This window comes from Beta vulgaris, chromosome 4, assembly GCF_026745355.1.
Source record: "Beta vulgaris subsp. vulgaris cultivar EL10 chromosome 4, EL10.2, whole genome shotgun sequence".
Taxonomy (NCBI): Eukaryota; Viridiplantae; Streptophyta; class Magnoliopsida; order Caryophyllales; family Amaranthaceae; genus Beta; species Beta vulgaris.
In genome coordinates this window covers 51,445,235-51,456,528 of record NC_079205.1, presented here as the reverse complement: position 1 = coordinate 51,456,528, position 11,294 = coordinate 51,445,235, and the positions used below count along the sequence as shown (strand labels likewise).

At 32.4% G+C, this 11,294-nt stretch overlaps 1 protein-coding gene across 2 annotated transcripts; it reads right to left on the bottom strand.

Annotated features, from left to right (window-relative positions):
- Positions 1–6,622: 6,622 nt before the first annotated feature.
- On the bottom strand, positions 6,623–10,178 carry LOC104891050 (protein FANTASTIC FOUR 1). 2 transcript variants are annotated; one of them, XM_048643292.2, is made up of 2 exons: positions 8,255–10,178; positions 6,623–7,073 (listed from the first exon to the last, which is right to left on the bottom strand). In XM_048643292.2, exon 1 carries the CDS (start codon positions 9,824–9,826, stop codon positions 8,924–8,926), a length of 903 nt encoding a protein of 300 aa, XP_048499249.1. In that variant the 5' UTR covers positions 9,827–10,178; the 3' UTR covers positions 6,623–7,073; positions 8,255–8,923. The 2 variants fall into 2 exon arrangements, with proteins under 2 accessions (XP_048499249.1, XP_057250329.1); XM_057394346.1 differs by lacking the exon at positions 6,623–7,073 and adding an exon at positions 7,248–7,755.
- Positions 10,179–11,294: the final 1,116 nt, after the last annotated feature.

Genomic DNA, 11,294 nt, shown 5'->3' with positions numbered 1-11,294 from the left:
CAAATACGGGTTTAGTTTTCCTTTTATTCGTCCAATTGTACTTCGGGCCATTAAAGCCCAAGTCTACTAACTTACACTCATCCATGGTACTTGCAAAAAGCTTCGCCCATTTCCTATTAATAGGTCTACCTCCAAATTAATCAGATTGCCATACAACTTCATTAAAATCCCCTAGTACTACCCAAGGGACAGTCACCGTCCTAGCCATAACACATAATTCATTCCACAATAATTTTCTAGTTTCAAATTTAGGGTTAGCATAAATCGCAAATAATAAAAAAGGTGAAGAAAGATTTTGTACCTCCACCAACCCAGGCACTCCCTGAGCACTCGCTCATGTGAAGTGAATCGTGACCCTATCGGGGTTCCACAGGAGAAGAATATCACCTGCTAATCCCACCGGCTCAACTAGATACCACGATTTCAAAGGAAGGCTCGATACAATCCTTATCGTGTACTCACGGCTAACCCATGTTTCCACTATAATTGCTATATCCGGATTTTTGTAATTCATAAGGTAGCGGAAATTAGTTTTAAACGAGGGTCTAGCAATACCTCTCGCGTTCCAAAAAATAACTGACATATTTTCAGGAATTGGTGGGCGGCTTTGGATGCTTTGGTATAGCACCTCCTGTGGTTGTCCCGTTGTCTCCACTTCTAGCCCCGTGACCGGACACATCCAAAACCTCCTTTGAGGTGACACTACCATCTCCGCCTCGCGTGGGTCTTTTTCCCTTTTCCCTCTTCCCAACTTGCTGAAATCTGAAGTTGTTTGAGAGGTGTCCTTATTCTCGCTGCCACCAGTGCATTGGTGTTGCTCAGAAAAATCAAGCGTTGTGCCGTGTGTGTAACTCTTACCACCAAGCGTCTGTGAGGGAGGAGTGGCGTCGGGTCTAGCCAAGGTCCTAAGTTATGAATTAGCGCCCTCTCCTTGAACTCCTTCTTTACCTCTTTTGACTGTAGCCATGTCATGAATAATGTCTTCATGACTTCTGGGAGGTGTGAGGCTGTGAATTGAGGTACATGAGGTGGTAAAAACTCGTTGGCATCATGATGATACATCATCATCTTTTTCGAGAGGTCGGGGAATGCACTGGGTTCGAGTATCATCGCTTTCATCTAAGCGAAGGTTATGTCCTCCACAAATTCCTCCTCCTCCTCCTCTAGGGGAACTACATAGTCCGTGAACCCCGGATTCATCTCCGGCATCAACAGACGAACGTGACGGTTGAACATTATCGGTCCCTCGTAACCTTGGTGAATGAAGTGTGGTGGTGAAATCGGTGGTGATATTGGGGACGATGGGGGGGGGGAGAGTGGTGGAGGTGAGAGGGAGTACAAACTGATGGTCTCCGAGATGGGGGACGTCATTCTTTTTTGGTTTAAGGATGGAGATAGTTGTTGAGAGATTTGTGAGTGGTTTGTGGTTTTTTTGAGTGTCTGGGTTGGGTATTTGGTTTGTGGGAGGGGTTGTGGTATTAGGAATGAAGTTGAAACTGAATAAATCATTATTGTTGGATATTATTTTAAAAAAAAAATTAAAAGTAATTGTGATTTAAAGATAAGTAGTGATAATAATTAAAATTTGAAAATAAACATAAGGATGGAAGCAAGAGAAATTGAAAAATAAAAGAACAATTTTTTTAAAACGAACAAAAAACTAGGAGAATAAAGGAAGAAAGGATGAAGAGAAATAAAAGAATATGACACAAAGGTTTAGCCTCGGCCCTCGAACACGACGTTATGTGTACTATAAAGATTTTCAAGTACAGACAATACCACTGAACCAAGGTGTTTAGCATTGATTATAATTGTAAGAATACTCGCTCTTTTATAAAAGACGTACGGGTAAAGGCCCAAAAGTAAAAAAAAAAGTTTGGGGGGGGGGGGCTAGAACCCTTATTGGATCTGCCTCTTTACAGATGAAGTACTCCCTCCGTTTCCTAAAGATCTTCCTTGATATTGTTCCTACATATACCAAGGAGGATCCATTTGTGTGGGGTGGGTAAAGCAGGAGAGAGAAAAGGGTTAAGATAAATAAACAAATAAAAAAGGGTTAAAGTAGAAGAGAGAAAGGGAGTAAAATTGAATTAATAATGTAATGGTGGACCATATGATAGGGACATGAGAGGGTAAAGAGAGGAAAAAAATTTCAAATAAGGAATAAAGTAAAAGAGAGAAGATATTTTGGAAATGCACTTAAACAAAATGAGGGAAAATCTTTAGAAAACGGAGAGAGTATATGATAAATTAACAAGTATTTAAATTGATGCACACATTTCGTGCATTTATTCATATAACTTATTAGGGTATAGTTTCAATAAAGATATGATTAGAACTCGCAAGTAACAATAATATTCCTTTATTTTTCACATTTTACCATTAATTGGTAGTGATAATGTTTTTCATATAAAAAAATCATATAAAGTGGTTATTTGAAAACAATACTTTTTTAAATAACTAGTTAATTAGAAACTTCGATTTGATAAAGAGATAAAGTAGTCAAAAAATCCTTGAAAAGGAAAATAATACTCCATCCGTCCCAAAATATAGTTCTTGTTTCTATTTTGGGAGTCAAACTTTAAAAACTTTGACCAACTATTCACACCAATGTATACAAAAAAAAAATACTCGTGAGGGGTCTTGTTAGATTCGTCTCAATATATACATTCGTAATATTAATTTTTTATATTTTTTACTAATAAGAAATAAAAGATATTATAAGTTAAAGGTACATCTCGAAGATTGTGCAAAAAAGAAATAGGAACTATATTTTGAAATGAAGAGAGTACTAAATTATTTTATGTATTTATGAGCATAATTTTCTTTTCACATTAATGAGGTGAAGGGTGTTAGGACTTTCTAGGGGAGGAGGTGAACTAATTCTGAAGATGAAAATGGAACGCTATTTCCCTAGTAGGAGATCCTTTTCTCAAACTCCTACTATAATTTTTCCATATCCCACCAATCCAATCAGGCAATCATATTTGGTTCTGGTTCATAATTGATTTATATCTTGTACTCTTATGTAATCACATAGGTTAATAGTGACCATGCAATTACGATCATGATCTAATTGCATGCGAACACATTGTCCTACATGCAAGTTTTTGTTTGGCTTTTAAGTTTCTGATTTGATAGGTCAAAACTCCACCGCTGTACATATAAAATGAAATATTGTAGCATTTCCATGCATTCCACCTATATGCTTCATCTGTGGGGTTTCTTCTCTTTTGACTCTTGATCGTTGTTTTAATCAAGCACAAAAAATATTCTAAAGTGAGGTTCCATATTCTTGGTTTAAAAGTAATGGAAAATGACGTATAGAAAAAGGAGTGATGTGAGTTCTTTAATTTCTTTGTTTATTTGTTGTTTTCTTATATTTTTCTTCCCACATGGACGATTGTTGTAGAATTGGGTAGGAGACTTGAAGCTATTGAGTATTGACCATAAGAACAGATAGATTGAAGTAGAAACTATAGCAACCACAACGATATATTATTACTCACTTCGTTTCCTATTCGTATCTTACATATTATTTAATATATTTAGTATCTCATTTTACATATTAGTTAATAATTTATTAATATATTAGGTAAATATCATAAAATGTAGATGTTACTAATTGTATATTGTTGAAACATATCTAACATGTGCTCAAAATATAATTTTTTTTCTTATATACGAATTACTAAATGTGAAATTATATTTTTCACTTTGATTACATGAAAAGTAAATGTGAAAAGTATTATGGTATTGAGGGAGTAATTATAAGATGAAATCGACAATAAGGAGTTGAGACAGATTTATTTGCGTCATTTGTGTTTCATCTTGCGTCTCAACTTATAAGTTTTTATCATCAAGACTAAGAGTCTATTCTCTTCGACATAAAACAACTGAACTGAACTGATTGCAATTTGAACTGAATTAAATTATAACTTATAGTAGTGATAATAATATAATATTATTTAATTAATAATAAGTTCATAATAATGATTTACTAATAATAGTAAGTTAGTAAATAAATAATAATTAACTGATTATGTAAATTAGTTAATGTTCGATAGTACTATTATTTTGCCGAGTAATTCAACTATCAGAACGTGTATTTTTTTTTTCATTTCAGCAATGACAAGTATTATTGTTGTTATTATTGATAGTATTATTGTTGTTATCTATTAAAAAGTTTATACTTTGAACAATGACAAATATTATTGCAATATGTACTTCTTAGGCTTAAATTATCATTTTAATATAATTAGCCGAATTATATAGAAAAAAAGTATTAGCAAAATAATAATTAGCAATATTAAAATAATAATAATATTACTAAACGCAATAGTAATAGGAGTAATAATAACAATAATAACATAATAATAATAATTGTAATCATGATATTAATATTTATAATAGTAATAATAATGATAATAATAATTATTATCAGAGAATTAAATGACTGAACTGATTACAACTGAACTGAACTGAACTTAAAATAAGATGGGGAGAACATGTCCTAATAGATTTTTGTTACATTACTTAGGCTATGTTCTATTCAACTTATTATAACTTATTTCAGGACGATAAGATAAGATAAATTCGCATAAGATTGAATAATGTAAGATATGTTCAGATAGGATAAATTAAGTTGAATAAAATAACTCATTATATTAGAGAACCCAATAAATTAGAACATAAGTTCAAATAAGATAAGACCATATAAGATAGAATAAGATAAAATAAGATAAGTTCAAATAAGATAAATATAGATAAGTCAAAACAAATTGAATCAAATGGAACCTTAGATTTTCAATCATTTTTCACAACATATTAACTTTTCAAGTCTTTTATATGCTAACTTTTTTTAATTTGTTTGTTTTTACAATTTGATATTTTTATCTAATTAATTTTTGGTCTGACTATCATCAGATTATATGATATAAGATGTTGCCTCATTTTAATTGTCACATGTCATAATTTTAACTCTGGGATGGAGCAATTCTAACCTTACACTAGCTTGTTGATATGCATTATTATTATTGAAAAGATAGGATAACAATTTAACAATAATGAACGGTTGTTTTTTCTTTCAAATAATTTGCTAGTTACTCCATCAGTTTCAAATTCCGGGTCCAAATTAAAGAAGACACTAAACATCTCTCAGCAGTCATAATCACTAATTCACTATTATTGATGAGTCATGTAATGTTGAATGTCAAAACTCAAAACCTTTCTTCACTCTGGTGAAGTGTACGACTGTACGTGAGAAGATGTCTTCAATAATTAAGGACAAAGCCTCTAGAACTTATGGCAAATATCATTAAATTGTATGTGGAGTAATACTCAAGATCAACAGACGAGTCTCTGTAGTCTATATATTCTAATACAAGGACGAAAGTATCAAGTAGTTTCTAGTTTTTCACAAGTTATTCAATAATAATGTGGAGTCTAAAGAGCATTATTGTAAATTTCTTTTGAATTCAAAGGAAAATTTTAAACCACACTTTTCAAATTTGTACTAAAACTCAAAGCTCATAAACACATTTTAATATGTTTGCTTCTTAACTAAAAATGACCTCTTTTCGTCTCATAATGTATTGTGCACTTTTGATTTTTCATGAAAATCAACGGAATAGTATAGTTTCTCAAAAAAAAATTAAAAATGTGCTTTTTCGGAAACTTTTGTTAAGAATAGCTCTTTATTTTCTTTTTTCTTTTCAAAAAATCAAAAAGCAATAAATGTTCTTGAAAATGATAATAAAACAATAAATAGGATACATATTTTGAAAGAAAAAGAAAAGTATTTTGGACTGTTTATGTAGGAATTAAGAATAACTTAATCTAAATAAATTGATTTTAAAAAAACACAACATTATGCGACACTTTTTTGTTTTGGAAGAGAGATTGCTACACTTTTTTTTTAGTAGAGATTGGAAAACAAGTAACAAAACAACAGCTGATAGCTTTATTTTTGTTTCTTTTTCTTTTTAAACAAAATCAAATTTCAAATTTGTAAAAGAGTAAAAAAAAAAAAAAAAAAGCACACATAACACAAAAATTTATAATTTTCCTTACTTTATTAATGCTATGGAACTAAAACATGCAAGATCTAACCATAGCAATTTCTCCACTCTACGTTAGAAAAGGATCAAAAAGAATATGTAAACAAAAGAAAGAGAAATATGATTAAAAGAATAATAGGATAAGTTTATTTCCAAAAAGAATGAAAATCAAGAAATATGTCAAATTCCCTTCTCTCCTAAAATTTTCTTTTTTGCTAATAGTAGTAGTGGCAGCTACCAATTCGACCGTTGAAACTAGGGCTGGCAAACAGATCAGGTCGTGTCGTGTTCGTGTTCGGATCATATCTAAACGGGTCAGCTACCCCCCAACCCTAACCTGATCCATTTATTATTCGGGTCAATTACTTGAAACCTAACCTGATCTGTTTTTTTTCGGGTTGACCTGACCTGATCTGTTTGACCCGTTTTTTTTTTTGCAACATAATATAAAACCGGGTTAACTGAACCTGTTTTGACCTGAAATTTTCAGGTTGACCCGAACCTCTTAACCCGGTTGTAACCTACTTACAACCTGATTTTATAAACCTGTCAAACCATGATCATTGAGCATTCAAAATCTAAATTCAAATTACATCCCACATTAATTTTTACAGACAACCCAAAATAAATTAAAGAAAGTTCAAAGTTCACAACCAATAGCAAAGTTCAAAGTTTTAAGTTCTAAAACTAACAACAAATCCAAAGTTCTTGACATGCATAATCAACTAATCAAGACAAATTCTCATTTCTTAGAACTACTTCCATTAAAACCGGAGCTCATTGCCGGACTCGGGATTGGTGTATCGTCCATCGTATGATTAGCTAATCAAAGATTCAAGCATGAGTTAAATGAAATAAGTAATTAACTAAAATAAATAAGTTAATAATCTGAGGATCCTCTGGTTAATGAGAACATCCAAATTAGTAGTTCGTGGGAGAAGAGCGTCTTCAAAATACATATCCAAGTAATCTTTGTTAACCACACTTGCTTTTAGTCCAGAATTCATCAAAGTCCTAAAGCACAAGACACGAAGACATAAGTTAGAGGATACCAAACTGAAATTACATACTTAGATAACAAAGTCACAGATTAGCATTTGATGTTTGGAATTTAGGATTGATTACTTGTATTTACAGAATATATAATACTTCAAATATATAAATAGAAATTAGCTTATACTTAGATAATAAGATAAATAAACTATAATTAGCTTATACTTAGATAATAAAGTCACAAATTAGCATTTGATGTTCTGAAATCTAGGATTAATTACTTGTATTTACAGAATATATAATAACAAATCTAAGAAAGTTCTCTTCACAAATCAACGTTTACTACAGGCACAATACAAAATAACAACTACTACACATAATCACAGGCAATAATTAAACTTGTCACTAGAGAATCAACCAACAAAAATTATAAACATCCATGAACTCTAGATACAAAACTTAAGCCGTATTTGAGTTTGTAGCCAAACAAATCATTTGAAAGAAAGCAATTCTTGTCAGGTCTTTAAGAGAGTGCACAAATCGAAATTTTACTTTTCACAATAGTCACAAACTCACAATTCATCCTTGGGCTAAAATTCTGGTATATACTAGCACATGTGTGCAGTAACACAAATAATAGTCGATCGAAATGTAACACCAGTGCATGTCATTGAAATGATGATACTCTTAGGCTCTTACGCTTCTGCATATGTACATATACACATATTAAAAATGTACTAAGTCCCCATAGAAAGCTAACTTAAACAACATTCATTTTATAGAATCTAACAAGAAATTCAGAGGATAACTCCACTAATCTGCAAAGTTGAAACCTTAATCTACTATCTTAAAAAAATAAGCAAAATCCATTCACAAAATTTTTACAACATCAAACAAACAAACAAATAGATATAAAATGTAAAAAAAAAAACCAAAATTATTTTAAAATTTGCAAAAATTTTACTCGAAAATTATCTAAGTAATTACTCAAAAATTAGTCATAAAATTACTATAAAATTAGTCATATAATTAGTCGAGAATCAACATGTAATTAGTTCGAAAATAAACACGGACTTACTTCATAAATAAACATGTAATTAGTTCGAGAAAAAATATGTAATTACTTCAAAAATAAACATCTAATTACTTCAAAAACAAACATGCAATTATTGAAAATGAAATCAACAATGAAGGAAAATTACCTCAACGTTTGTCTGAATTGTTGTACAATCTTCTCGTAATTTTATTTTGATTTTTCGATTTTGATTTTTATTTTTTCTGATTTTTTTGAGAGAAGAGAGAAGAGAGAGAGAGTGAGTTCGAAGTTGAAAGTGAAACAGTGAAATGAGAGAGTTAGAGAAAGCGGCGAGCATCAACCTAATCTAAATGAATTTTAGGGTTTATTTTAGGGTTGGGCTTAAAGTTTGTTAGTAGGTATTTGGGCCTAATTAAAATTCTGGTATTTATTTTTCGATTTTTTTTGGGCTTTTATATTTTCAGGTCAATTCAGGTTGGTTTCGTGTTAGAAAATTCAACCTTAACCTAACCCATTTAACTTTCAGGTCGTGTTCGTGTCGACCCATTTAACTTTTCGTGTCGAAAATCTCAACCCTAACCCGGTTTTTTCAGGTCGTGTTCGTGTCGTGTTATCGTGTCGTGTCAGCTTTTGCCAGCCCTAGTTGAAACACAACCAACATTTTTACCGCCAAAAATCAGCGGGTCAAAACGCGTCGTTCTCCCGCCAACTAACTCTTTCTCAATTCTCACCAATATAATAAACAATATTTCTATTTTCGGAAAAAAATAATAATGTAAAAAATCAAATCCCTTTAACCTGATCTAATCCTCTGCAACGCGTACCCACCATAAACTCATATAGTCGTCACATATCTAGTATTTTGTTGTTGTTGTGGACCCCACACGTGCATCGGACGGTGGTAATAACACCACCGTCGTAACCTCCCCACCGTCGGATTCTTCCACTCTCTCTCCTCCTCTTCTTCTTCTTCCTCATCATCATCATCATCCTCCGCCACGTCATCTTCTTGATTTTCTTCCTCTGTTTTTTCTCTCTCTTCTTCTTTTTCTCTCTCCTCTGTGTTTTTTTCTTTTTCATCATGATTATCGTGATGATCATGATGATGATGATGATGATTTACATCTTTGACAAGATGTAATCTGAGGCGTCCATTATCACGAGAAGCATAAAGAATTTCTGGGTGTTCAGTCATAACCCCAACAATTTGTAATCTTCCATTATTTCTCATTGATTTAAGTGTAAAATTTCTCCTTCCATTCTCACTTAAACTCGTTAATGGTGGCGGAAAATTCTTCTCCTCCAATAAACTCGACACCCTTTTCTCTCTCCTCCTCAAGAAAAAACTCGACGATGATGATGATGATAATCCTCCATTATTTCTACGAGAATTGCAACTTTCAAAACTACCCAGATCGTCTAAACTAGACATCATCTCTTCGGAACTTTCGAACCCAAGACTTTCTGTGCACGACATAAGGTCAATATGACCGGAATTTCTGGAATCTCCGGCGAGATCTCCGGCGGAAACCGCCGGAGAAGTGGTGAGGGGGTCAAGGACTTTGATGGGTTTAAGTGGATTAAGGGTGAGATTGAGATAATTGGGTGGAAAATAGGGTGGAGATGAAGGTGGTGAAGGAACACCAAGTGTTTGATGAAATGCTTGAGAGAAGTGGTCTTCCTCCAACACAGGAGGAAGGCCTATGAATGAGTTCACACTATTCCTGCAAACGCTCATTGTCCCTTATATTTTTTGTGTTTTGTGTTTTGTGTTTCTCTCTCTTACTTTCTCTCTCTAATCTTCACTTTTTATTTTTTTCCCTTTTTTCCAAAATCTCAATTTCGCTTTATTTATCTATTTGTGTTGTGATAATATATATATAATGTAATTGATTAGGTTATGGGTGAGCTCAAATTGGCTATTTTCTAGCTGGAGTAGAAGTTTATCCAAAAAACATTAGAAAAAGGAGAAAATAAAAAAAAAAAAAAAACGTTTTGTTAGAGAAGATAAAGGGGAAAAAGTTTCTAAAAAGTGTGTGTTTTAATTTGATGGGAATATATTTTGCTTGGTGTGTAAATTTGGGGAGCATTAGAAGTATATATGATGCGTATAAATTGTGTTTAATAAAGATAAAATTAGGAGCGATGTATTCGGTTTTGTAGTAGACAGGTCAAATACAGCTTCAAGAAAGGGTCGCCAGCAAATTATATGGAGTAAAAATTTATGCCCATTGGTTAAGTAAGTTTAATTTGACTAGATTTCGGATAAGGTTAAAAACTTGTGCTAATTTCAGGGTTTTGTTAGTTTTCAAATACTCTACAATTCATAGTTGTAATTTTTTATAAATAAAATATGGTTTAATGGGTTGAGAAATATAATTTGAATATAAGCTTTATATCCATGAAATGTATATGTAAGACATTTGGTAAAAATGTAAAATTGTTCTAATCTCCATTCAATTTTATTTTGAAGGTAAGAAAAAAATATATACAAATTAAAGAATATAAATACTACCTAGAGCTGAAAAAATGTTTTAAGAATCAAGATTGACGTTGTTGGTGGGAATTGGGAGGTGCTTCAGATGTTATGGATATTCATCTTACCATACCAATAAAAAAAAATTACGTAGAGCATAATTTTTATTTTCAAGTAAGAGAAAATCAACAATATTTCAATATTAAAAAGTAATGGAGCGTGTAAGATAATACTTTATGCACGAGTGAATATCTTTCACATTTGGTGTATATCCTTCCTTGTTTACTATGATCTTATATGATTCGGTCATATATTTTACCATATCAGTCACAAAAAAGAATTGAAATCTCTTATGATTAACATAGTATAAAGAGCATAATTTTGAAGGGATAGAGTGAATAAATTTTACGGTTTTTTCACCAGTTATTCCTGTGGACTTTTAAAATTCATGTATTACTCCTATAGTTTGAAAAGTGCAACAGGTACCCTTACTATTTCAATAAAATTCACAAAATACCCTTAATGACTAACGACGTCAAGTTTTCGTTAGTCATTAATCCTAATTAACCACTCTAACACTAACCCCTAGAACCCTAACCCAACCCTAATGTCCTAACCCTAACCACCCAACCACCCCCACCCTACCCCCTTCAGCCCAGCATCGCCGCAAGCCCCCCACCCTCCCCCACCCACACAGGCCCCCATCCATCCTACCTCGCAGCCCCCACCT

Excerpts from the sequence above, each read along its gene's own strand:
- LOC104891050 (XM_048643292.2), bottom strand. The coding sequence starts at position 9,826 with ATGAGCGTTTGCAGGAATAGTGTGAACTCATTCATAGGCCTTCCTCCT.